Source organism: Carcharhinus amblyrhynchos, chromosome 23 (assembly GCF_965287045.1).
Source record: "Carcharhinus amblyrhynchos chromosome 23, sCarAmb.v2.hapA, whole genome shotgun sequence".
In the NCBI taxonomy this organism is placed as follows: domain Eukaryota; kingdom Metazoa; phylum Chordata; class Chondrichthyes; order Carcharhiniformes; family Carcharhinidae; genus Carcharhinus; species Carcharhinus amblyrhynchos.
The window spans coordinates 15490337-15517075 of record NC_137346.1 but is presented as its reverse complement, the minus strand read 5'-3'; the positions used below and the strand labels follow the sequence as shown (position 1 = coordinate 15517075).

Here is a 26739-nt window from a genome sequence, read left to right as displayed (position 1 = left end):
TTTCATGATACTAAGATTCTACGAACGAAAATTAGCCTATTTTTGATAATAATTTAGTTTTCATCCAAAGCGATACTCTGAGTGTTGTTTACGGTTGCTCTAATGCCAGGCTATTGATCCTGTTGCTGTTGCCATAGTCACACTGACTTCTTCAAAAGAAATGCTGTTCGAAGGGGGTCCGAGACCTTGGGTGTTGGAGCCATCAGGATTCTTCACAGATTTGAGTGGTGAAAAGAAGGACAGAATAATAATCCAACAACAGTGGGCCCCATTTGTGAAAAAAAAAAATCACCATGGGTTTAGAGTCACTTGTGTAACTTTGGGAGAACAGGTAAGAGACTTTTTGCAGGAATTATGTAAAGTTCAGATTTTTGGTATTATTAAAGGAGTCACAGTATTACATATATCTGATTTGATGATTTATATGGTTTAAGAATATAACTTCTAAGTTTGGAAGTTGTAATTTTAAATACAGAATAAATGAAAGAACACTTGGGACCTGGGTCTGATTCCCGGCTTGGGTCACTATCTGTGCGGAGTCTGCATGTTCTCCCCGTGTCTACATGGGTTTCCTCTGGGTGTTCTGGTTTCCTCCCATAGTCCAAAGACATGCTGGTTAGGTGCATTGGCTGTGTTAAATTCTCCCTCACTATACCTGAACAGGCGCCAGAGTGTGGCGACTAGGGGATTTTCACAGTAACTTCATTGCAGTGTTAATGTAAGCCTACTTGTGAGCCTAATAAATAAACTTTAAAACTTAAATCTGGTTTGAGAGGTTAACACATAAACTGAGACTACTTACAAATTAAGTGTGGTCCATGTTTATTTACAAAGATCATAATGGAACTGTTGGACACTAAACATCCTCAATTTTCGAATGGATGTGGGATGTGAACAGCTGTCTTAAAGAATTTAGATTATTCATATGGTTGCCTATAATAAAGGGGAGGTTTGAAAATTGAAAATATTTGGTTTAAATTTCTGTCTCAAACATACTAGATGTGCCACATTGTCATGGAATTAGGTTGGTTATGCAGGGATGCTTTTGTTTTGCGTTGATTTTATGATTCTTTCCAAAAGTATTAGTTTGTGCTTAGAAGCCGCTGACTTCAGATCGTTGAAGGCTGCTGGCAAGGTGGGTTTTAAACTAAGTGGAACCAGTAGCAGAACCCAAGAGCATTTTTGATTTGAAGTAACTGAGCAGGAATTTTGAGTGGAGCCCATGTTTTAGCTGAGGAGTCCACAATCATAAGGAATTGAAGGAGTATTGGAGGGTTGCCTATCTGAAATGAAGGATCCCTTCATTTGAGTGAAATTGCAAGCCTTGAAGCACAGCTGAAACATTAAGGAAAATTGAAATGAATTCCTGAGGGCTGTGGCATACTTTAGTTTGGTCCCAGCGAAGTGAATGAATCCTGGATATCCTGTAAAGGATAGTGGAACTTTCAGATGGAAGTGAAGATAGAAGGAGATTTAAAGTATAATTGTTTACTATCTGCTGCAGTTTTGCAGGTTTTAAAGTGTAAAGGCCATGGACAAGATTCTCCAGCCATTAAACTTCATTTTTCTCAGCACTGGAAAGTGGCATGCTGCTTGCCAGTGGTGGGATCCTTGGGATCCTCTGGTTCCACTGCTGTCAATGGGATTTTCCATTGATGTCACCCTGCATGGCTATAAAACCAACGGGTTGCGATGCGCTGCCAGTGGAATTGGAGAATCCGGCTGGTGTGGATGGCTGCTGAGTTCTCGCCCATATTTCCAAGCTCCAGGGCAGTGTATCTGAGGGACATCCTAATGATGTGCAGGGGGACCATCATTAGCCTTACTCTCTCCGTCTCCAGGGGCTTTCCAGGCTGCCCAGAATCTGAAGATGTGATTTAAATTTAAAAGTTTGGATGGTTCCAACTCTGTTACAGTATCAGCAGTGGGAGCAATTGCGCATGTGCAGACCTCTGTGGCTGCACATGCACAATAGCAAAGTCCTGACAGCTCTGAGAGACCTATCAGGCCTCAACTAACCCATCCCCCAGCAATGACAGGGGTCGTGACTGATCGTGAGCCCCACATCGCCTGGAAATACTGTGCCCCACACCTAGATCAATTGTGTCCCCTACCCCCATCGATCTCCACAGTGGCAGTGGGCCCCCTCCCTACCTGATTGGGCCGTCCAGGCCCTGCCCCCTTCATTTCCTGCCCCTGGCACTGCCTGGTGGCCATTGACAAGGTGTTGAGCAGCAGTGCCAAGTAGGCAGTGCCCAAGGGCCAGCTGATCTCCCCCCACTTGTCCTTGACTTCCTCTCAGTGGTCTCCAGTTCTACCAGTGAGATCAGTACAATTCGTGGGGACCAGGTGTTTTCCTTGCTGGAGAGAACATCTTCTGGTGAGGCCGCAAAGGCAGGTGAATCCAGACGGTTGTGCCTGGGTTCGCTAATCACATGGAAATTAGAACTTAAATATATTTAAATAAATTATTCAGCCTTGTCGTGAAATGGGTGAGAGGCTGATCACGCCGGATATCCGGTGCTGGCAAGACAAAAGACGAGTAATTGGAGGTGAGCCTGATCTCTCAGCGATTTTATCAGCTCGCTCCGCCCATCGATGGGTGGGGCAATCCGATAAAATCACATCCACAGTATTAATTCAGTAGTACTTACTTTGAAATCTTGTGACATAGTTCATTTAGTTAAAGTTATTGGTATGTGCTGGGATTGTAACAATAGCAACACAAAAACTTGAATAGTCCGTTAAAAACTAAACTTCATAATTTTGCAAAGAAAACTGTTGATCATACTATTTTCCAAACTTGATATATGGTCTTGGACAAAGCAGGAGCCTTACCAAGCTGTGATATAACCAAAAAGAATGCTTTCTATGATGCATCTGCAGAAGTTGGTGAGAGTTGTAGCCAACATGCCAAATTTCCTTAGCCATCTGAGAAAGTAGAGGCTTTGTGAGCTTTCTTAACTATAGCATCCACATAGAGGGACTAGGACAGCTTGTTGGTGATCTGGACACCCAAAAGCCTGAAGCTCTTGATCATTTCTACTTTATCCCTATTCATAGTATGCCCTGTCTATTTATAAACAGCGGAGTCAGTTGGGCTGTTTAATGAGTTAAGATTATTAGATTCATCCTTCCATGGCTTTTGCAAGGATTTTTAACCTTCATTGATATGTTTAGAGGTGGTTATGACGTTGTTTTGCACTGGCTTCTATGAAGCAGTTCCGGATTGCCTGCCATTCCCCAATACCAAACCCAACCTAAGTTAATTTAATATAGTAAGAATAAAATGTGCTGGAAAAACCCAACAGATCTGGCAGTAATTATGAAGAGAGAAGCACAGAGGCAGTCAGTCCTGCTGCGTTTTCTCAGCATTTAATATACAAATCACATTCAATGAATGTGCACATATTAATCACTTTAGGTGAATAATTGTGAATTAGAATCATAGAATCCCTACAGTGCTGAAGGAGGCCATTCAACCCATCAAGTCTGCACTAACCAAGTCTCACTTAGGTCCTACCCCCATAACCCCACATTTTTACCCTGCTAATCCTCTAACCTACGCATCCCATTCACTAAGGGGCAATTTAGCATGGCCAGTGTACCTAACGCACGCAACCGTGGACAGGTTAGGTGCATTATTTTGTTAATTGCCATCATGTGCATGCACTGAGGACCATTATGGTTTATGGGCATTTTACTATCTTGATTTGATTTATTATTGTCACATGTATTAGGATACAGTGAAAAGTATTGTTTCTTGCACAGTATACGGACAAAGAGTACCATTCATAGAGAAGGAAAGGAGAGAGTGCAGAATGTAGTGTTACAGTCATACCTAGGGTGTAAAGAAAGATCAGCTTCATGTGAGGAAGGTCCAGTCAAACGTCTGATGGCAGCAGGGAAGAAGCTGTTCTTGAGTCAGTTGATACATGATCTCAGATTTTTGTATCTTCTTCCCGATGGAAGAAGGTGGAAGAGAGAATGTCCAGGGTGTGAGGGATCCTTGATTATGTTGGCTGCTTTTCCAAGGCAGCAGGAAGTGTAGACAGTATCAATGGATGGGAGGCTAGTTTGAGTGATGGACTGGGCTTCATTCATGACCCTTTGTAGTTTCTTGCAGTTTTGGACAGAACAAGAGTCATACCAAGCTGCGGTACACCCAAAACGAATGCTTTCAATGGTACATCTGGAGAAGTTGATGTGAGTTGTAGCAGACATATCAAATTTTCTTAGCCTTCTGAGAAAGTAGAGGTGTTAGTGGGCTTTCTTAACTATAGCGTCCATATGGAGGGACTAGGACAGGTTGTTGGTGATCTGGAAACCCAAAAACTTGAAGCTCTCGATCATTTCTACTTCGTCCCCATAGATGTAGACAGGGGCATGCCCTCCGTTATTTATAAACAGTGGGGTCATTTCGGCATCTTAATGAGTTGAGATTGTTAGCTTCATTCTTCCATGGCTTTTGGAAGGATTTTTAATCTTCATTGGTATGTTTAGAGATGGTTATGATGTTATTTTGGACAGGCTTCTATGAAGCAGTTCCAGATTGTCTGTCATTCCCCAATACCAAACCCAACCTTGTTTAATTTAGTATAATAAGAACAGAATGTGCTGGAAAAACCCAGCAGATCTGGCAGTATTTATGAAGAGAAAAGCTCAGATGCAGTCAGACCTGCTGCGTTTTTCCAGCATTTTCTGTTTCTATTTCTGATTTCCAGCTTCTGTAGTATTTTATTTTTAATATATACATTCATTTGGTGCTATTCACATGAAAGAACATGAGCTTTAGAAAGGTGATGAGGTAAAAATCAGACAGAAGAAATTTAACAAAAAGGCATAGAGCTGAGGAAAATTTTGAGTCCTGCTGCATTTAGTGTTGAACAGGCAGTCCAAATATGTAATTGTCCTGAAGACAGTGGGCAAGGTAGAATTGATTTGAATGTCATCAGCATTCTTTATGGATGGTGACATGGTACTATGTTGTTGAGCATGAGCATGGAAATGTTGAATAGGACCAAATATGGAGAACTAGGACACTGTAGAAGACATGAAACCTTTTGATGATGTTTAGTAGTTTTGTTTGGACAAGTCAAACCATGAAAGTGATGATGAGCAACAATAAATAAGGAGCGGATAACATTAGAATGATCAATGGAGTCAAAGGCAACAAAAATATTGGGGGATGGGGGGGAGGGGGCAATCAATTCTGAATCACAGTCAGAATTGCACAGCATTTGAGGGTGACCTTGATTTTGTCACCGTACAACACCGCTGTCAATGTTATTGAAGTGAATTGAACAGCTATTGATGGAAGAGGCAAACGTGTTATTGCTACCCAACTACATGTATAAGGATTGTGGGGGGCAAAAAAAAGTTGTAGATGGTTGTGTAATGAGAGAAATTAGATTTGTTAAGGGTGGGCATTTTAGGAAGAACACTATAGTATGTTTTGAAATGGGTGAAGTAATGACAAGATAGGAACAAAATGACAAAATTACCAAGCTTGGTGCAAAGTAGTGCAATTAGGGCGTCAAGAGTTTAAAGGGAGTGAAGTTGAGGAAGCAAATGGGCTTCATGAAGAAGGTTGAAGTTTTCTTTTGCAACCCTTCAACAGGTCGGAAAGGAAGAGAAACTTGGCGTGGCAGTTGAAAAAGAGACCCTTAAGTTGCCTTGAATTGACGACTTAAGGATTTCAAGTGGCTCAAGCACTGGTGGACTACCAAACATCTCTCCTGCTCCTCATAAAATTACAGTGAGATCAAGGTAGCCAAGTAGGCATTATGAACTGTCCCCATGGCAGTTCACCAATTTTAGATCTGTTTGCCAACACGCTTCCAGGAGAGCGTAAAATTCTGCCCCAGGTGTTTCATCGTTCATTCTTACAACTTGTGAAAACAGTAGTTCAAAGTTTTGTTTTAACGATAGAATGGGAACTGTAAATAAGTTTTTGAACTTTGAGATTTTTGGGATGATTAAATCAGCACAGTAAAAATAATTGAAGTTTTCTTGGTCATTTTCTGGATAAAGTGAATACGGTTTGTGTGTAAACTTTTTTCTCAACTTTGTCGTTTCCTTTTTTCCTCCTTAGTTTTTGACATTTAAAGTTGGTAATCAGCCAAGTTTAATGAACCCATTCCCAGCCGTTGAGCCTATTAAGGTGAAGTTTGTTTGTGTCGTGCCTACCAGTGTCACTTTGGCTCCTGTTTACAAATCACGTGAACTTGGTCTTCCATGCCCTCTGTTGCAGCACAATAAACAATTGGTGAGATTCAACAGAATTTTATTTGTAAAATTTAATTTGTTACGGATAATTCAAATGCATTTAGTGATGAAAAACAGTTATCTAAAATAAAACGAAATACAAGATTATATAAACAACACAATTGAAAGGTTCCATATAATCAATATAAATTGAAGTCTGTAATTGTATTGGATAGAATTTGCAGCACTAAGACAGTCTGTAAGGAGCACTGGTTGATACATCCATATATTTCAATAATTTTAGTGGATTATTGTACAAACTGATTTCAACAAAGTTAGATTTAGTGTACTTTTTGATTGTTTACACCTGAAATTATAGTAGGAAAATTGGAAACCTTTAAGCAAAATTTTGGACAGAATGCTATTCACTGTTGAGTAGAAATTCCAAAGATCTTGTATAGTTTTCATACCAGCAGTATGTCCTTTGATATCCATTCATTAGAGTGGCACAGTGGTTAGCGCTGTTGCCTCACAGCACCAGCGACCCAGTTTCAATTCCGTACTTGGGTCATTGTCTTTGCAGAGTCTGCGCGTTCTCCCTTTGTCTGCATGAGTTTCCTCTGGGTGCTCAGGTTTTCTCCCATGACACTGTGGGACTCGAACAGGCTTCAGAGTGGCAACTTGTGATTTTCACAGTAACCTCATTGCACTGTTCTTGTAAGGGTACTTGTGACACTAATAAATAAACTTAAAAAACTTGAAGCATTATGTTTGAAAATTACTTACACACCAAAAACCAGCTAGTTTTAATTTAGCAGCCAGTATATTATTTAACAATATGCAATGCCACCTCACCTTATGTACAATGACATTTAAATGTTGTACATTTAATGGGTAAAATTAAGCAATTACTCCATATGATTCAGTTAAAACATTATCCAAATAGATTTGCATAAAATTAGAAACGTTATTATAAAACTGTCATGATGTTTTCATCTAATACTTTAGTTTCATAATTTTTTTCTAATTGTAGAAGTTTATTTTTTTCAAATTTTGAGAGAAATTCTAGACAATCAACTTCATTTCAAAATTTTACTAAAGGACTACAAGTGTTTTTTAGCTGATACGTTAACATTTACTTGTGGTTTCTTTGTTTGAATAGGTACCCGTTTCTTTCTGCAGGAATACCATTTTGGAGTTGACAGCATATGATCAATATGGTCGGAAATTTGATAACTTTACGTCACTGCAGATTAACTGGAAATCATCCAACTTCTCTCTGGGCAGCTTTCATCCAGCAGTACAGATGGAAATGTTCTTAAGAGATGATGGGAGTGGACAGAGGAGGTTGCATGGTGATGTATACTGAGTACAACCACCCAAAAATGTAAAGATATTGGCCTAAAATCTTTGAGTTCCAGTGTAGCTGGGATTACCCCAATGATACCCTCCCACCCCTGGAGGTTTCCACGGAACAATTGTCCTTGAAGATCAAACTTCATTTAGGCAATTGCCCTGCAATCAGAACCATCCAAAAGTGCAACATAAATGGCCAACATCGGATGGTTCTGATTGTAGCAGGAAGTGTTTGAAGAACTAAAACGACCAACTCCTGCTTAACTATAGTACTGCGCCACACTCACACCCCTGCCCCCTGCCCCACACTCACACCCCTGCCCCCCCCCCCCCCCCCAAACATACACACACTCTAACTGCTCTCTTCCCCTCTTCCCTGCCTCCCTTCACCCAGCCACTGGGGAGATCCACCAGGAACCTTTCCCTGGCTTTTGAAAGTGGATGGCCCTTTAAATGAACTTCATGGCTGGTGCCATAAAAAAATGTGCATGACCTCTTTACCGCCACCTCCCTAGCCCTCGATGCAAGGCCTCAGGAAGGCTCTGCATTAAGCAGTTCCCACCTGGGTGAGTTGAAAATTGGGCAAGAAAGAGCAGCTGTATTTCAGAGTAACAAAGAGGGAGTGGACTGATTGCCATTCCATGGAAATTCAGGGCCAATATGAAGGGTTTAATGGAATATCAGAGTGCCTGTTGACAACAGTGTGACAACAAATGAGTTTCATAATTTCAATCAATGAGGTAAAGATGTGGTAGGACAGACTTAAACAGCCCATTTTACAGCAAACCCCTGCCGACTGTGTAAAAGAGTGTTTTCTAATGGGGAAGATCTTTAAATACCGTTTCCTGCATTAAGCATAATTTCTGTTCGTACCCTGCTAAAATAGGGAATAAGAGCATGTCTTTTGGAAATATCATAAATTTATTGGAACATTGTTGGCTGGAGAGAAAACATTCCCAATGGTACACCCTCTTGGGCTGTCAGAGGGAAGGTAAAACTGCCGAGACACAACGTGATGAAAATGCTTCAAAAGCTCTCGTAACTTCAAAAATCACATTTTTTAGCTTCGGATTACAGACACTAAAGCACTCTTGACAATATCAACAAATTTTGGCAAGAGACATGCCTCTTTCTTTGTCTTAAATTACTCTTGGAACATGGGTCTGCAATCACTGGTTTTGGAAACTTTTTCATTGAAATATATTGTAATGAGATCTCAGCAGGATAAGCACACAGCGATTTCTTCCTGCCAGCTGACGCACCGATTTGCAAGCCTGTTCTTACTTTGGGGCCATTTTCAAAGAAGCTCCTTTGGGCAACGGGATAGTGTGAGTGTGACAGCAAGTGCCAGGTAGCCACTTATGACCCTTACAGTGCCTCTGAGGCCACTGTGTAGACAGTGACTAGAGTTTTCCAGTTGACAGTTGAACCCCTTGTGCTTCGGTTGACGAATGAAAGCTGCCTCTCAACTGTAGACCGGGGCCACACTCCACCTAGAATTGCCACCCCACCCCAGCCAATTGTGACCGTGATTGTGAGATGGACACAGTTGCTGTTGCAGTCAGTCCTTTGGACAAGTTTGCCTTCCACAGTACTGGCTTGGCAGTTGTGGCCACTTTTTATTTTATCTCCAGTGGGAACCTCCATCTTGAGGGGCTCCTTTTTCCCAGCTATGTCAACAGCTCCCATCTTTGACAGTGCTCAAGGATCTTCAATTGACCTTCCAGCCTCAGGAGCCTACCTGCTATCCTTAATTGGACAGTGCTTCCAGAGGCCACTTGTTTGGCTGTTTCCTTAGCAATAGTTTCTGGAATGTTGCTGCTAGTAATTCCATGTTCATGATTGTAGAATGAAAATCCAGTCCAACATTACAATGATCTTTCCTAAAGAAATTCAAAAATGGGAGTGTATATGATACTAACTTCCTAAGTTTCACAGCCCAAATTGAATCCATATTATATTCAAAGATTTACTATAGTGCATTCATTTTGACCAACAGGTCATCGCATGGTTATAGTTTACAAGCGAAAGGGAACAGTGTCCATTTCAGTATATTTGGTTGGCTATCGAAAGACTGATATTGCCTTGGCTCAAAGCCCTGTTGTAAGTTAATGATGAAGTAGCTTTGAACTATGCTAATCCTGCAGAACATTTAAATGTCTAAATAATGTTTATTTTTAAAAATAATTTCCGCTTAAGTGACATAGTGAACTTAGTTTTTGAAATTTTTTTGGTCACTCCTATAAGAGATATATTGGAAGAATTTGAAAAGAATGTGAAATGAATAACTCACTCAAGAGTGAAATCAATAATATCCCTACCTGAATTGAGTTTCTTGAAAATATGGTCCAACTTATCAAGAACAAAGGACTACATAAAGCACCAAATAAGCTGGAAACTATCATGGAAGCTCCACATCCAAAGATTGTGATGCAATAGGTCATTTTTAAGTCTAGTCAACTATTATGGTAAATTCGTCACCTTGTTGAAACCATTACATAAGCTATTCTGCATTAAACAGTCTTGGCATTGGATACTCAAATGCAAGGAAGCATACATGGCAGTGAAGGAAGCTTTGCAGTAGTTTAAGGTCTTAATTCATTTAAATCTAAATTATGTTTGCAACTCACTTGTGATACTTCTGCTACGGAGTAGGGGCAGTCCTATCACACATTTTACCTTCAGGGGTGAACAGGCCAATATAATTTGCTTTCAGCACGTTGACAAGTGCCGAATCTAACTGCTCAGTTGGAGAAGGAGGCATTGAGTATAGTTTTTGGAGCCTAGAAGTTCCTGTATGGCTGACATTTCACACTATTGACAGATCACCGACCATTGATAACCATTTCTGGGCCTCATAAAGGTGTACCTTCACTCGCTGCTGTAGATTGCAAGAATGGTCCCTCATCTTGTCAGCCCGTTCAAACGACATAAAGTATTGGCAATCAGAGTCACGCTTACGCGGATGGCTTTATTGCTGGCCACCCCCGTGCCACTGAGCAATGTTCCCAACATTTTTGATTTTTCCTAAATAGATAATGCACCAGTGACAGTGTTACGAGTCCAGTGAAATACCAGAAATAATACTGTGATAGCGAAAGTACTAGATATGGTGTTGAAGGGAAGGCAAACAGGAATGAATCCTGATCTCAAACCACGTGTGTCATGGAAGCAAGAGTTGACAGTCCAAGGCAGTGCTTGTTGTGGAGAATCAGAGTGACCGTCCTTCCTAACTTATGATAAAAACTATTGAAGCAACTACGTGAAAGGCACCCTGGCATGGTCTGGTTGAAGGAACTTACTTAAAGTTACTTTTGGTAGCCAGGCCAGGATGCCAAGAAAGAAGAAAAAGTGGGACAATGCGAGTTATTTGCTTGTGTGTGGAACTCATCACCATTGTCACTTCCTACACCCATGGGAATAGCTTAAAATGCCATGGCCACACCCACGTATTGATTTAGCTATTCCAGTAGAGAGGTACATGCTGTTGGTTGTATTCGATGCACACTCTGAAGTGGTTAAAAATGGTTGTGGTGAAATCCAGCAACACAGAAAAAGCCATCGAGAAACTGGAGATCTTCACAAGCTGGAACAAATTGTCAGTGACAGTGGACCACACTTTATGTCACAAGATTACCTCAATGGGAGAGGTATCCAACATAACCCTACCATCCAGGTATGAATGGGTTGCTGGACGATTTGTGCAATCCCTGAAAAATGGATTGAAAACTTCTCGAGACCAAGAATCATTATCTCAACATCTTAATAGCTTTCTGGCATCCTACAAGAATACTACATGTGACCGTGCAGAATCAACCCCCGTGTTATTCATGAAGAGGAAGCTGAGAACGACATTTGATCTTTTAATACCCCGAGAGACATCAGCAACAGTAGAGCAAAACCAACAGTTGCAAATAGCCAGGAGATAAGTGAGTGCTAAATGACGCTTGTTTCACAAAGGGAAGCATGTGTTGTACAAGCTTTACTACATGTAGAAAGTGGATTCCTGCACTTATTTTTGCTCGAACGGGACATGGTCCAAACCAAGAATGAATTGATTTGAAGACACCATGCTGACCAGTTACTGGCTGCCTACAGTGGCTTGTCAGAACCACATTGAGATGAACTGCCCTTTCTAGCTTCTGATGTTGGGCCTACCACTATCGGTGCATCGCTGAGTCCAAAAGGACTAGCAATCTTATCACTGCTGACAATTTCCCTATTGTGAACAAAACCAAAACCCCTCTGTAATGACTTCAACGAGGCACATAAGGTTGGCCTCTTGGAGCATTAATTCCCTGATTTTGCCTGCCCAATCAGAGAGCCTCACCTGGAATGTTAGGTCTTCTGGCACTCCAGATTCTGATTGTGTACCAGAAGTATTCTAGGAATGGAATAGAGTTTGTAAATAAAAGGAATCTGGTAAAGGGACACCGTTCTCTGGGGAGTTATGTTAATGGCAATGGGGAGAAATAATGACCTTAAGGGACTTGTTCACAAACAGTTGGCTTTGCTTGGGGGTAAGCCATTTTCAAACATCGTGTCTCTGGTTGGGAAACTGGACTCTTTTGAGCCTGCTGTGGAGGACTGGGCATATGTTGAATGCATATGTTATGTTTTAGGGTGCATGACATTGTGGCAGATGAAAAGCAATGGTTTATTCTTCTGACCACTTGCAGACCATCAGCATTTGCCATTAGTTGCATCTTAACGTTCCCAGTCGCACCAGATATCAAAACCTTGCAGGAATTGGTAGACTTAGTGAGGGTATATTATGTCCTTAAGCCACATCTGATCCTGAGAAGGTATAGATTTTACTTGGCAATCCAGGAGAAGGGGGAGTCTGTCACAGGTTTCTTAACATGGTTGAGATGACTGGCAGAATCTTGTGAATTTGGGTATGTGGAATAAATAACATAACTATCCAAAAACGCTGTTGGCAGAAGCCCAACCGGACTTCAAACAGGTGCTACACATGGCCTTATGGTTGGAAAATACGGCAAGTGGGGCATATGAGTTGCAAGATGTCCTGATGAAAGTGGACACCCATGCCAACTCGACTGAGTACAGGGACCACCACGTGAGCGCAAGGCCTACCTGGTACATAGTCTCCCTCAGGAAGGATCTGGATACAAGTAAACCCAGGTCTGTCGCAGGACAGCTCCAAAGCAAACCCAATCTTTGACCAGTCAGCAGTCCCTTCAGAATCCCACCTGGCAAGGCATTGTAACTGTTGCTAGTATGCTGAGTTGGAACTGCAAAATAAGTTTTCAAGACCTAAGAAAACAACATGTAGGCCAGTGTCCAACAAAGAACAACCCAGCACGGGAAACAGGCCCTTCGGCCCAACGAGCCCGCGCCGCCGCATCACCCTACACCTATTCTACCCTGCGTGTCTACGAATGGAACCCCTAACTTAGCCAGATTCAGGGGAGAATAGTGTCAATTTGGTAAAACCAATCAGCCTAAGAGCACATCTTTGGGGTGTGGGAGGAAACCGGAGCGCCCGGAGGAAACCCACGCAACCACAGGGAGAATGCGCAAACTCCCACAGACACAGGCCCAAATCCATGTATCTGCACAGCTAGCAGTGCTAGTCACCGAGCTGTTGCGGCGCCCGTCTACCTGTCCAGGATCAAGCACACACACCGACACGAAGTACTAGGCCACTCCCGGAACTTCCAAGAGCAGCCCACGCACGACCCACCGTGTGCATGCCCCTCGTTTGACACGAGGTGGACCTCCACCTGCGGAATAAAAAGACAGGAGAGTGCACACCCTGGAAAGTCCACCCACATACAATGGGCAACAATTAAACTGTACAGCAATGTCCAAATTGGACACAGTTAAGATAACTGTAACATTAAATGGATGTCCAGCATTAATGGAGGTTGATACAGGTGCAGCTGTATCGGTGGTTAGCAAATCAGTGTTAAATAAAGTTCGCACTGGACTCCAACCCTTAACTATAATTAAGATTTTGGTAAGACTGAGGACTTACACAAGGGAACCTCCGAGAGTTGTGGGTACAACCTTTGTTCCTGTCTCTTAAGAAAAGTACTAGTTTGGTTACCGTTAATGGTAGTGGAGGACTTGGGACCCCAGCCTAATAGGGTGAAACTGGTTGAGAGAAATCCACCTGGATCGGGTAAACATCTTTCAGTTAGAAAATGGTCACTTGAGTGAAGTCCTACTCAAATACCCGGAAGTTTTCAGAAAAGGACTAAGAACCATAAAAGATGCCAAAGCGGCATCACTTGTCAACCAGGACGCAATCCCGTGATTTTGTAAGGCCCACCTGGTACTGTTTGCTTTAAGGGAAAAAGTGAAGACAGAAATTAGAAGACTGGAATGAAAAGGGATCATAAAATCTGTCCAGTTTGTGGAATGGGCAGCATGGTGGTGCCTATTTTGAAGCCAAATGGTTCAGTCTGTCTTTGCATGGACTTCAAACAAACGATAAACTGTTTTTCATAGCTGGACAAATACCTGATTCTTGGATTGAGGATTTATTTGCAAACTTGGCAGGGAGACTCTTATTCTTGAAATTAAATATGTGTCATATTTATTTACAGTTGCAGCTGGATGAGAATTCACAGAAATATTCCATGATCAATACGCTAAAGGACCTCTGTGAGTGCACAAGGTTATCTTTTGGAGTATCGTCAGCCTGCTCGATTTTTCAGAGAACAATGGAGAACATATTACAAGTTTTACCTCAGGTGGCCATTTATCTGAATGATGTACTTATTGCAGGTAAAACAACAGTAGAACACCTGCAGAACCTAAAGGAAGTCCTTAGTCATTTTTCAAGAGCCAGCATGTGCTTAAGGAGGGAGAATTGCATCTTCCTGGTATCTCAGATGACCTGTCTAGGTTGCAAAGTGAATGTCAGGTTTACACCCTTTAGAGGACCGGGTTTGGGTGATTATAGACGCCCCAGCTGCCACCTCCATCCAGAAGTTATGGTCGTTTTTACAGGGATGACGTACTGTGGAAAATTCATACCAAACCATTTTCCGCTACAGTAACTGCTAAAAAAGGATCAAGTTTGAGAATGATCCTCCCCTCAAGACCTTGCTTTTAAGAAAATAAAGTAACAACTGTCATTGTCAAATGTCTTAGAATATTCTCATCCTAGAAAAGATTTTGTGCTAACCTGTGATGCATCTCCATACAGCATCAGGGCAGTATTAGCACATAGATGGCCAAATGGAGGGGAACGCTCAGAAGCATATGCCTCCAGGGGCTTAGCTATAGCAGAAAGAAAGTATGCCCATATTGAAAAAGAACAATTGGCAGTAATTGAAGTGAAGAAATTTCATCAATATTTTTATGGGCAGAAATTTGTAATTGTCACTAATCACAAGCCACTACTGGGACTACTGAGAAGACAAAAGCAGTGCCACCAGTAGCACAGGCTTGGATCCAGCGATGAGCATTATTATTGGTGGCTTACAGTTATCAGTTGGAGGACCAGCCAAAAAGCCAAGTTCCCCAATTCCACCCTTATTTGAGTAGAAGCGAGCAGCTCAGGATAGAAGATAAACTACTGATATGGGGCGCAAGAGTGGTTGTTCTGAGTCAAGGCTGCAATGCCATTCTGGCTGAACTACATTACGGCCACCCAAGGGTATCCAAAATGAAGGTATTGGCCATGAGCTACGTTTGGTGGCCTGAAATGGATGCAGACATAGCGGTGCTTATAAGTTGGTGCAAGTAATGCCAGCAAGGACAGAAGTTGCCACCAGCAGCTCCCTTACACCTGTGGGAATAGCCAGGTAGATCATGGAGTCAACTGAAATGGTTTATGCAGGCACATTTGATGTACTTGGTCATTGTAGATGCCCAGTGCAAGTGGAAGGACATACATAGGATACATTAGGCAAACACAATAATAACAGTAGAGAAACTTCGCGTCTCATTTTCGGCGTGTGGAATCCCAGAAATGCTAGTGTCTGACAATGGACCAGCTTTCACCAGCCAGAAGTTCATCAGGTCAGCATCATACCATCCATCAGTGATCTACTTTGCAAAAAGAGCGGTCCAGACTTTAAAGGCTGGTTTAAAAAACAGCCAGCAGCATCAATGGACACCAAAATTTCCCATTGGTTATTTCATTAGAGGACAGCTCTACCCTTGCCACTGCAGGAATAGCACCCGCAGAATTGTTCATGTTGAGATGACTCCGCACCAGATTAAGTTTGCTATTCCCAAACTGGAGGGGGTTGGAGCAGAAAAACAACAAAAAGCTCAACGCAAAGGCCACATAATTAGCAGCTGGGAGAGACAACTGGAGGCCAGTGAAAACATTTGGATAAAGAATTATGCAAATCATTTTGATTGGTTACATGGAAAAGTTCACGCAGGGGGACATGAATATAGCTGAGGAGGACACTGGGTTGCAGGGAAGTAAAATAGACAGTATTGCAGTTGATAAGGAGGATGTGCTGGATATTCTTGAGGGTTTGAAAATAGATAAGTCCCCTGGTCCGGATGGGATTTACCCTAGGATTCTCTGGGAGGCAAGAGAGGTGATTGCAGAGCCTCTGGCTCTGATCTTCAGGTCGTCGTTGGCCTCTGGTATAGTACCGGAAGATTGGAGGATAGCGAATGTTGTCCCATTGTTTAAGAAGGGGAACAGAGACTTCCCCGGGAATTATAGACCGGTGAGTCGTACTTCTGTTGTGGGCAAGGTTTTAGAAAAAATTATTAGGGATAGGATTTATAGTTATTTGGAGAGTAATGAATTGATTGGAGATAGCATGGTTTTGTAGCGGGTAGGTCGTGCCTTACTAACCTTATTGAGTTTTTTGAGAAAGTGACCAAAGAGGTGGATGGGGGTAAGACAGTTGACGTGGTATATATGGATTTTAGTGAGGCGTTTGATAAGGTTCACCATGGTAGGCTTCTGCAGAAAATGCAGATGTATGGGATTGAGGGTAATCTAGGAAATTGGATCAGGAATTGGGTAGCAGATAGGAGACAGAGGGTGGTGGTTGATGGTAAATATTCGTCATGGAGTTCGGTTACGAGTGGTGTGCCTCAGGGATCTGTTTTGGGGCCACTGCTGTTTGTAATTTTTATTAATGATCTGGATGAGGGTATAGTTGGGTGGATTAGTAAATTTGCTGATGACACCAAAGTCGGAGGTGTGGTAGATTGTGAGGAAGGGTGTCATAGTTTGCAGGGAGACTTAGACAGGTTGCAGAGCTGGGCCGAGAGGTGGCGGATGGAGTTTAATGCGGAGAAGTGTGAGGTAATTCACTTTGGTAGGAATAACAGATGTGTCGAGTATAGGGCTAACGGGAGGACTTTGAATAGTGTGGATGAACAGAGGGATCTAGGTGTATGTGTACATAGATCCCTTAAAGTTGGGAATCAAGTAGATAAGGTTGTCAAGAAGGCATACGGTGTCTTGGCGTTTATTGGTAGGGGGATTGAATTTAGGAGTCGCAGCGTCATGTTGCAACTGTACACAACTCTGGTGCGGCCGCACTTGGAGTACTGTGTGCAATTCTGGTCCCCACATTACAGGAAAGACGTGGAGGCTTTGGAGAGGGTGCAGAGGAGGTTTACCAGGATGTTACCTGGTATGGAGGGGAGGTCCTATGAGGAGAGACTGAGGGATTTGGGGTTGTTTTCGCTAGAAAGAAGGCGGCTAAGAGGGGATCTTATTGAAACATATAAGATGATTAGAGGTTTAGATAGGGTGGATAGTGATAGCCTTTTTCCTCGGATGGAGAAATCTAGCACGAGGGGGCATGGCTTTAAATTAAGGGGGGGTAGTTATAGGACGGATGTCAGGGGTAGGTTCTTTACCCAGAGGGTGGTGAGGGATTGGAATGCCCTGCCTGCTGCAGTTGTAAATGCGCCTAGTTTGGGGGCGTTTAAGAGATCCGTGGATAGGTTTATGGACGAAAAGGGATTGGTTTAGGTTAGTGGGTCATTATTTTTTAACTGGTCGGCGCAACATCGTGGGCCGAAGGGCCTGTTCTGCGCTGTAATGTTCTATGTTCTATGTTAAGTTGAGTCTAGGTGAGGCCAGCTTGAAAAACTGTCTGGACCAGGTGCAGACCTGAAAATCACAGTACATCCCAGAGCCAACAATGCCTAGTAGGCAGAAAACTAAGGAGAATCCTCTAGATTGGCCAGCCCCGCCTCTCTGTCACCCATAGATAAGACCTGGGAATCTGAAATGGATACTGCAGATGGAGCCACAGCTCCGGAAAGGGCAAACTAGAACTCCGGCGCTCGTAACGTAAGAAACATGTAGGCATCTGATAACTTCTCCCAGATCAGATGCCAAGTTGGAGGATACAGACCCAGCATTGAAATGTCACAAGAGACCCATGAGGTACACAAACCACCAAGATTCCTTGGACTTGGGGGGAGGGGGTGCATATAATGACTTCAACAAGGCACAGGTGGTTGACCACTTGGTGAGACCTGGAAGATTACAACCTCTGCCTCATAGATTACTTTCTCCACCCAAATGCAATAGGAAGCATAACTGGCAGGAGTTGGGTTTCTATGTCAGACAGTCTCAGCCAAGAACTTGAAGGAATAATCCTTTATACTCGAGTAAGCTGAGGAGATAGAGTAAGAGGAGCCCAGGACATGGCTGACCCAAGCTATGGGGTCCAGTGAAGCAGAACCACTCTTGTTTCTTAGCCACAAAAAAAACCAACAACAAAAAAATCCTGTTGGAAAAAAAAATCCCTTCTGAGCCACTTCTGACCCAGTTGCTCTTTACCTTGGCGGATGTCTCTCTGGTGGGTTGAAAAGAGCAGCTTAAAATTAGAGCATGTAAGGAAGGAGGTAAGATTGGAAGACTAGGTTGCAGCCTTTTTAACCATCAATGGCTAACTTCTGCCCTTTTGTTTATGAGTAGCATGTGGATATTTTGATCAGACAGCAATGAAGCTATTATTTGATAGGAAGTATTTTCATTCGTGGGATTTAGGCATCGCTGACAAGGACAGCATTGATTCCCTTCCATGATTGCCCTTGCAATGGTGATGCTGATCTGCCTTCTTAAGTGCAACAATCCTTGCCATGTAACTACACCTCAGTGTTGTTAGGTGTGATGATACTGTGCCTTTAAGAAATATATTTGGTTTATGTTTCTTGTGCAGGATTTGTTTTAGCAGTTTATTTTATTATCGGTGCTGTTTTGTCTATATCCAGCAGCCGTGTTGTTACTGCAGCAGCATAATTAATCTTCGTTGCTAAAATATTTGTTTTAATCTGGACTAATGCAGGTTGTTATTTTAGTGTTTTCCCCTCAGGTTTTTCAGAGTGGGGCTTGAATCATGTGACTGGATGGAGCTAAGCTCACAGAGAGAAACCTAATTCAGTTGCTACTTGGGAGCTGTATAGAGAAGTAGCTCTTTCCTTTTCTGGAGATTGGGTTCTGCCAGAAACTTGGTCTCTTTCTCTGCTGCTTGAAGGTAGATCTTTCTCTGAAAACTGCTGTATGGGAGTCAGAAGGCAGATGTCTTTCTGTGTTTGTGCAGAGGGGTTAAAAGTGTGGAAATCTAAATAATATTTATTTTAATAAAAGCTTCCTAATGGGTCAATCAAATCATACCTGGAGTGAAACACCTTCACTAGAATTCTACCACCTCGCCCACCACGGAATCAAAGTGGACAAGGGGTGGACAACAGAAATGTCTGTTGACCTTGGGTGGGAATTTCCGGTCTCACTCAAGCAAGGTTGTAAAAGTTTACCCCTTACGCACAAACCTCTTATGCCAAAATCAAATTTGTGGGTTCTAGGCTAACTTTGTAATATACCTTGGAGTTTCTGATCTGGTCCCTAATATATATTCCAGGAATTTGACCTGGCAGCAGTGAAGGAACAGCAATATATTTCCAAGTCAGGATGGTGTGTGACTTAGGGGAGAATTTGCACTTGGAGATGTTAAAATACAGCTGTGGTCCTTGTCCCAGAAGTTTCTGTATTTTAGAGATCAGGGGTTTGAAATATCTAAAGAGCCTTGATGCTCTGCTGTAGTGCATCCTGCAAACTGCAGCCTGAGGTGAAGGGAGTAAATATTTAAGGTGGTGGATGTAGGCTGCCAATCAAATAAGCTGCTTTCTGCTGGATGGTGTCAAGCTTCTTGGGTTTTGTTCAAGCTACAATTATCCAGAGAGGTGGAGCATATTCCATCACACTCCTGAATTGTGTCTTATACATGATAGACAGACTCTGGAAGTCAGAAGGTGAGATACTTGGTGCAGAATTCCCAATCTCAAGTATTTATGTGGTTTAACTGGTTGAGTCCAGTTACGTTTCTGGTCAATGGTGACTGCCAGGATATTTACAGTCAGGCATTTAGCAATGAAAATGCCATTGAATGTCATGGGGAGATGGTTAACCTCTCCTTGGAGGTGGACATTGCCTGGCATTTGTGTGGGAAAAATGTTATTTGCTACCTATTGGTCCTAAGTATTGTTCAGGTCTTGCAGTACGCAGGCACGAACGGCATCATTAACTGAGGAGTTGCAAATGTAAATGCTGTTTCGTCTTCAGGAAATATTCCCACTTCTGATCTTATGATGGAGTGAAAGTAAGGTGATAAATAGTTGAAGATAATTGAACTTAGGACTCTGCCTTAACAGATTACTATTGTGATTAGCTGAGATGATTGGACTTCAGCAGCCACAACCATCTTCCTTTGTGATAGGTACGACTCCAACCAATAGACAGCTTTCCCAAGGTTTTAAATTTTATTAGGGTTCCTTGATGCTATAGTCGATCAAATCTGTTGTGATAGAAGAGGCAGCCAATCCCAGACATTAAGTGAATTACTTCTTTTAAGGTAAATTATCAAATGAAAATGAAACATGTTTGCATCTTTTGTTTACAATAATGTATTACAGTTCGAGAAAAAACTGGGATGGATGCACAGGTTGGTAGATCTGTGTTCTTTGTTTAAGATTCTTTACAAAGGGGTAACATGCATTCTTTGTACCTGTAAAGCAAATGTTTTAAATAATACTAAACCCATTTCACCCATATATACATGTCAAATAAGTTCATTTTTGTTTTGCATTGCAGGATGTTTTGTTTTTGCCAGTAACAACCACTATTGATTTGTTATTGGTGGATGATGTGTCTTTAGTACCCAAAAATCTTACTGTGTACAATCATCCTGATATTTTGGTAAGATGTGCTTTAATTGTTCAAAAATATGTAATAATATTATAGAACAATAAGGATCTTTGTGAAAATCCAATAGATTAAATACACTATGGATAATATTGAAGGAATACAGTGCACAAAATGATTGTATGAGTCTTCGACTACAATTTGTAGAAACTGAATAATCAATCATAAGAACATAACATAAGAAATAGGAGCAGGAGTAGGCCATCTAGTCCTTTGAGCCTGCCCTGCCATTCAATAAGATCATGGCTGATCTGTCGTGGCTCAGTTCCACTTTCCCGCCCTCTCCCCATAACCCTTAATCCCCTTGCCTATCAAACACCTATCAACCCACATCTTAAATATATTTAGCAAGGCAGCCTCCACCACTTCAACAGGCAGAGAATTCCAGAGATTCACCACCCTTTGAGTGAAGAAGTTCCTCCTCAACTCCGTTCTAAACCGCCCGCCCTTTATCTTGAGGCTGTGCCCCCTAGTCCTACTGTCCTTTCTGAGCGGGAAGAGCCTCTCCACCTCTATCCTATCCATTCCATTCATCATCTTATATGTCTCAATGAGATCTCCCCTCATTCTTCTAAACTCTAACGAGTACAAGCCTAGTTTAAACAGCGTCTCTTCATAGTTCAACCCCCTCAACTCCGGTATCAGTAAACCTCCTCTGCACTCAAGGCCAAAATATCCTTGCGTAAGTGCGGTGACCAAAACTGCACACAGTACTCCAGCTGCGGCCTCACCGGTGCCCTGTACAGTTGCAGCAAGACCTCCCTACTTTTATATTCAATCCCCCTCGCTATGATCATATTCTAATTCTAAGTAAATGAAATTTTGGAATGCTGATCATGGAATTCTGTTAATGATTTCCGAAACTCATGTAGGAAGAGATTAAATTTTACTTATGTGATCATCATAAATTAAATTGTGTAGATGCAAGTCCGATATTTGGGCCACATTTAAAATGGAGTACCTGACCTCAGCAAGGATGTGGGGGGTCCATTTTGCAAACTAGACATTCCTGAACCGCAAAAAAGCCACAGGAGAATGGTGCGGGATCTGGAGTACAAAAGAAAATCAAACTTCTTCCAAAAAAGAGTGTGGCCATTAGCAAACAGCATCCACACCCAGACGATAAGTTAGCCATATATTTCATAATAAAGTTACTGAATTTCAACCTGATTTGGTTTATAGCAGTGACCTCTAAGTCAGAAAATAACTGATCATTGCCTAATCAGGGTTTGAACAAACAATCTAGCTTCAAATTTCCTTAATAAGCTGCTTTGTGGAACTATCCATGTTTAATGATAACCCAGAAGTTGGTAGTGTATGTTGTATGCATGGAAATATAAAATTACAAAGAAGTATTGATCGATTAATTAGGCAAAACCGTGACAAATGTATTTCAATGCAGGTATGAATGGGATAATTCATTTTTGGACTAAAAAGGACAGATGATTATTATTATTATATATTATTTAAATGGTGGAAAGTTAGGAAGAGTGGAATTCCAAAATTTAGGGCCCTAGCAACAGATCATTGAAATATAGTATTCAGGTACAAGTGAAAATTGGAAAAACTGATTTGCTGGAATGTTAGAATAAGAAGGGAAGGACATTTGGCTTCAAAGATATACAAAACCCTGGTTAGACCTCACCAGGAGTATTGTGTGCAGCTCTAGGCATCCAAAAGGATATATCAGCCTTGCAAGGTCCGAATTCAGTGTTCCCTGGTTCCAAAGGTTAGGTTAGAAGGAGAGCTTTAATAAACTTGGCTTACATAGCCTGAGACATAGACGGTTAAATACAGATTTGTTTAGGTTTTTATAATTTTGAAAGGAATTGATAGGTTTGTTAGAGAAACGTATTCTGCTGGTTGGAGAGTCTAGAATAAGGCAACGTAATCTTAAAATCAGAGTCAGACCATTCAGAAGAAATGTTAGGACACCTCTTCATACACAAGCTGGTAGAACTGTGAAATTCTCTCTCATACTATTTTAAAAAAGAACAGGGTAGTTATACTTAGTGCCCCAGCCACTATTTATCTTTCAGTCAACATCACACACACACACAGATTATCAGGTCATTAGCACATTGTTGCTTTTGGGAGTTTGCTGTGCCCATTTTGGCTGTTGCATTTCCTATATTGCAACAGTGATGTACTTCAAAAGTACTTCATTGACCATGAAGCACTTTGAAACACATCTGGTTCTTGTGAAAATCCCTATATAATCCTTTGCTTCGAGGCATGGATAGGGTGAATGCCCTCAGTCTTTTTCCCAATGTTGGGGAATCGAGGACTAGAGAATATAGGTTTAGGTTAAAAGGGGAAAGCGAGAAGTAGCATTTTTACATAGAGGATGGTACTTATGTGGAATATGTTGCCAGAGGAAGTGATTGAGGCAGGGATATTGACAACATTTAAAAGGCATTTGGACAGATACATAGATAGGAAGGATTTAGAGGGATATGGGCCAAATGCAGGCAAATGGAGTTGGCTTAGTTAGACCTTTTGGTCGGTATGGACCAGTTTGGGACGAAGGGCCTGTCTCCATGCCATAGAGTGCAAGTTTTTATTTTTAATCATTTAAAATCTGAAATAAGTCTATTTTTTTCAAGTCAAGGGTCTAAAAGTAGGTGATAGTATAGTGGTTATGTTGCTGGATTAGTAGTCCAGAAGCCTTGACTAACGACCCCCTGAAACATGATTGTATTTCCTGAAAAATTGAAATTCATTCAAATAAATGCATTTGGAAAAACAGTGGCCGTGAAGCTACTGGATTGTAGTGAAAACCTTTCTGGTTCACTAATGTCTTTTAGCGATGGAAGTATGCCATTCCAACTTGGTTTGGCCAATATGTAACTTTAGACCCACAGCTGGATGGTTATCTCTTAAATGGTCTAGCAAGTCATTCAGTCATATTCGAGGAGGTAGGTTGCCATAACTTTCTCAAGAGCTATTAGGGATGAAGAATGTGCCAGAAATGCCCACATGCCAAAAAAATGGTGAAGCCAAACAAGATGGCTTCAGAGACTGAATGATCTATTCCTGCTTTTTTTCTGTTGAAACATTAACTTGAGACTGCCTCTACTTGTTTGGGTGATTATAAAAAATTGCAGAAAGAGCTCGATAACATTCTTCTCTCAACTGAAACCACTTCAAGCAGGACTAACTGGATGTTAAACTATTTGCTATTTACAAACCCTAGCTTTGTGCCAATTAGCTGTCCTGCATATGCCTGTATAGCAACAATGATTATGTTTGAAAAAAGAACTTTGGAACAATCCAAGGACATGATTTAAATTGTGGACCTGTGTATTTCTAAATAAGCCAATGCCAGTAACGTACGTTTTGTCTTTTTAGGAAGTAATTTATTTAACTGAGGGCTCTGGATATTTTTTCGTTAATACTACAGACACTGAGATTTTGACTAGCAAGTATCTGGAGGCCAAAAATTACGTACAAGTTAGTATCAAGTTCTCAGAAAGTCTTTCTACATTTTTGTTTTGCTTGCATTGACACTCCCATCTTTGTTGTTGCAGATAAGGCCACTACAACCTGGAATTGTGACAATGAAAGCATATGATCTATGCCTGACATGCAAAGGTCCAGCCAGAGCAGAAATCTATGTTTCAGATGTATTAGATTTTGAGCTAGATCTTATTCACAAGGTAAGTGCATTGTAGATATGCAAATATAATGAAAAACATTATGTTATGCAAAGTACCTCATAAGAGGTTATTGCAGAAGGTCAGGGGACTTGGAGTTGGGGGTAGGGTGTTAGCGTGGATAGAGGATTGGTTGTCAAATAGGAGGCAGAGAGTGGGGGTCAACGGGTGCTATTCGGATTGGCGGATGGTGACTAGTGGAGTGCCCCAGGGGTCGGTGCTGGGGCCTCAGCTTTTTACCATTTATATAGATGATCTGGAGGAGGGAACCGAGTGTAGGGTGTCGAAATTTGCGGATGACACCAAGATTGGGGGAACGGCAAATTGTGCGGAGGGTGTGGAGAGTCTGCAGAAGGATCTAGATAGGCTGGGCGAATGGGCCAGGAAATGGCAAATGGAATTTAATGTTGGCAAGTGTGAGGTGGTCCACTTTGGTAGGAAGAATGGTAGGAAGGACTATTACTTACGTGGCGAAAAACTGCAGCAGGCGACGGTGCAGAGGGACCTCGGGGTCCTTGTGCATGAGTCGCAAAAACCCAGCTTGCAGGTGCAGCAGGTGGTCAGGAAGGCGAATGGGATGCTGGCCTTCATAGCGAAGGGGATTGAATATAAAAGTAGGGAGGTCTTGCTGCAGCTGTATAGGGCATTGGTGAGGCCGCAGCTGGAGTACTGTGTGCAGTTTTGGGCGCCGCACCTGCGCAAAGATATTTTGGCCTTGGAGGGAGTGCAGAGGAGGTTTACTAGGCTGATACCGGAGTTGAGGGGGTTGAGCTATGAGGAGAGGCTGAATAAACTAGGCTTGTACTCGTTGGAGTTTAGAAGAATGAGGGGAGATCTCATTGAGACGTATAAGATGATGAATGGGATGGATAGGATAGAGGTGGAGAGACTCTTCCTGCTCAAAAAAGACAGTAGGACTAGGGGGCACAGCCTCAAGATAAAGGGGGGGCGTTTTAGAACGGAGTTGAGGAGGAACTTCTTCACTCAAAGGGTGGTGAATCTCTGGAATTCTCTACCCGTTGAAGTGGTGGAGGCTGCCTCGCTAAATATTTTCAAGAAGCGGGTTGATGGGTTTTTGATAAGAGAGGGGATTAAGGGTTATGGGGAGAGGGCCGGAAAGTGGAACTGAGCCACAACAGATCAGCCATGATCTTATTGAATGGCGGGGCAGGCTCGAAGGGCCAGATGGCCTACTCCTGCTCCTATTTCTTACGTTCTTATGCTATTACTACTTCTGAGCAGTTTATGAGGGTCAACCAGACTCAAAGCTGTTGTTTCTCCACAGGTGCTATCAGACCGGCTGAGATTTTCCAACATTTTCTGTTTTTTTGTGTTAAATTATTTTCTGATGGAATAAACATTCCCAAACATGTCAGAGAAATTAACACTCCATGCAGTTAACTTCCTTGGGATTACATTTTTGTAATCCAATATTAACCTAGTACTTCTAAATGCCTATAGTTAAATCAATAGCACTTTGATGGGTGGGGAACGTTTCAAAGAAAATCCCTCAGCCAAAGTATGGTGTAAAGAAGCCTGTATGGGACCAGGGTGGAAAATGAGCCAGAGTTTGTAACTAAATGAGTTATTTCATTATCCAAATCTACAGATTGAAATTGGAAAGTCTGTTCCAGCTAATGTCAGAGTCCTGGATTTTCACAAGAAACCCTTGTTGAACAGATACTTCCGTCACATGAATATAAGCTTACAGGCAGCGTCCCCAATTGTCACCTTAGAGTAAGTATTGAGCAAAATTCAGATGGTGTAATTGTTTGAAAATGGCATTTTAAAAAGACGAACCAAAAATGTCAGAGCTAAAATTCATATTTCTTTCAAAGATCATTATTTTCTGGCTAACAGAGACAGCATCTTCAGGTCTCACCCATGTCACCGAACCTTTGGCTGGCTTGTGGCATTTGTCATGACAGAAACCAGAGTGCCAGGGTCACAAAATCCCATCCTTTTGCAATTTGTTTGTTGTTGTATAAAAACATTCATCTGCAGCAGTAGCTATATAGCTTGATATTAACTTTCACTACTTAGTAATATTGGAGTTCTCAAGCTTGAGGGCCGAAGATCCATCTGGCCTGCTTGCTATCTGGCTCCTGATCAGCTACCTTAAAAACTGTCTTTTCCCATAGACTGACTCTCATCCTATTCACCCACTGGACAGGATTGGTGGTACTAATACACAGTGACCAGGTCGATCTCATTTTAGGTAATAAAGGGAAGGTCTAGAAGTAAAGTGTAAAATGAGAAAGAAAAGAAATAAAGGAACCTACAGGAGGGGAAAACAGGTAGCATAAATGAAAAATGTGAGAAAAATAACAAGTCAAGGAAAAT

At 41.9% G+C, this 26739-nt stretch overlaps 1 protein-coding gene across 1 annotated transcript in view; it reads left to right on the top strand.

Moving 5' to 3' along the window:
* Positions 1-26739, top strand: part of LOC145357577 (nuclear pore membrane glycoprotein 210-like) — a 166505-nt gene that overhangs the window by 80698 nt on the left and 59068 nt on the right. The window contains exons 15-22 of the mRNA XM_080211052.1: positions 110-331; positions 6095-6268; positions 7370-7562; positions 9563-9666; positions 20630-20734; positions 24092-24193; positions 24271-24399; positions 26006-26133. Of these exons, the coding sequence (XP_080067178.1) occupies positions 110-331; positions 6095-6268; positions 7370-7562; positions 9563-9666; positions 20630-20734; positions 24092-24193; positions 24271-24399; positions 26006-26133 (1157 nt within the window). The remainder of the gene's footprint in view (positions 1-109; positions 332-6094; positions 6269-7369; positions 7563-9562; positions 9667-20629; positions 20735-24091; positions 24194-24270; positions 24400-26005; positions 26134-26739) is intronic.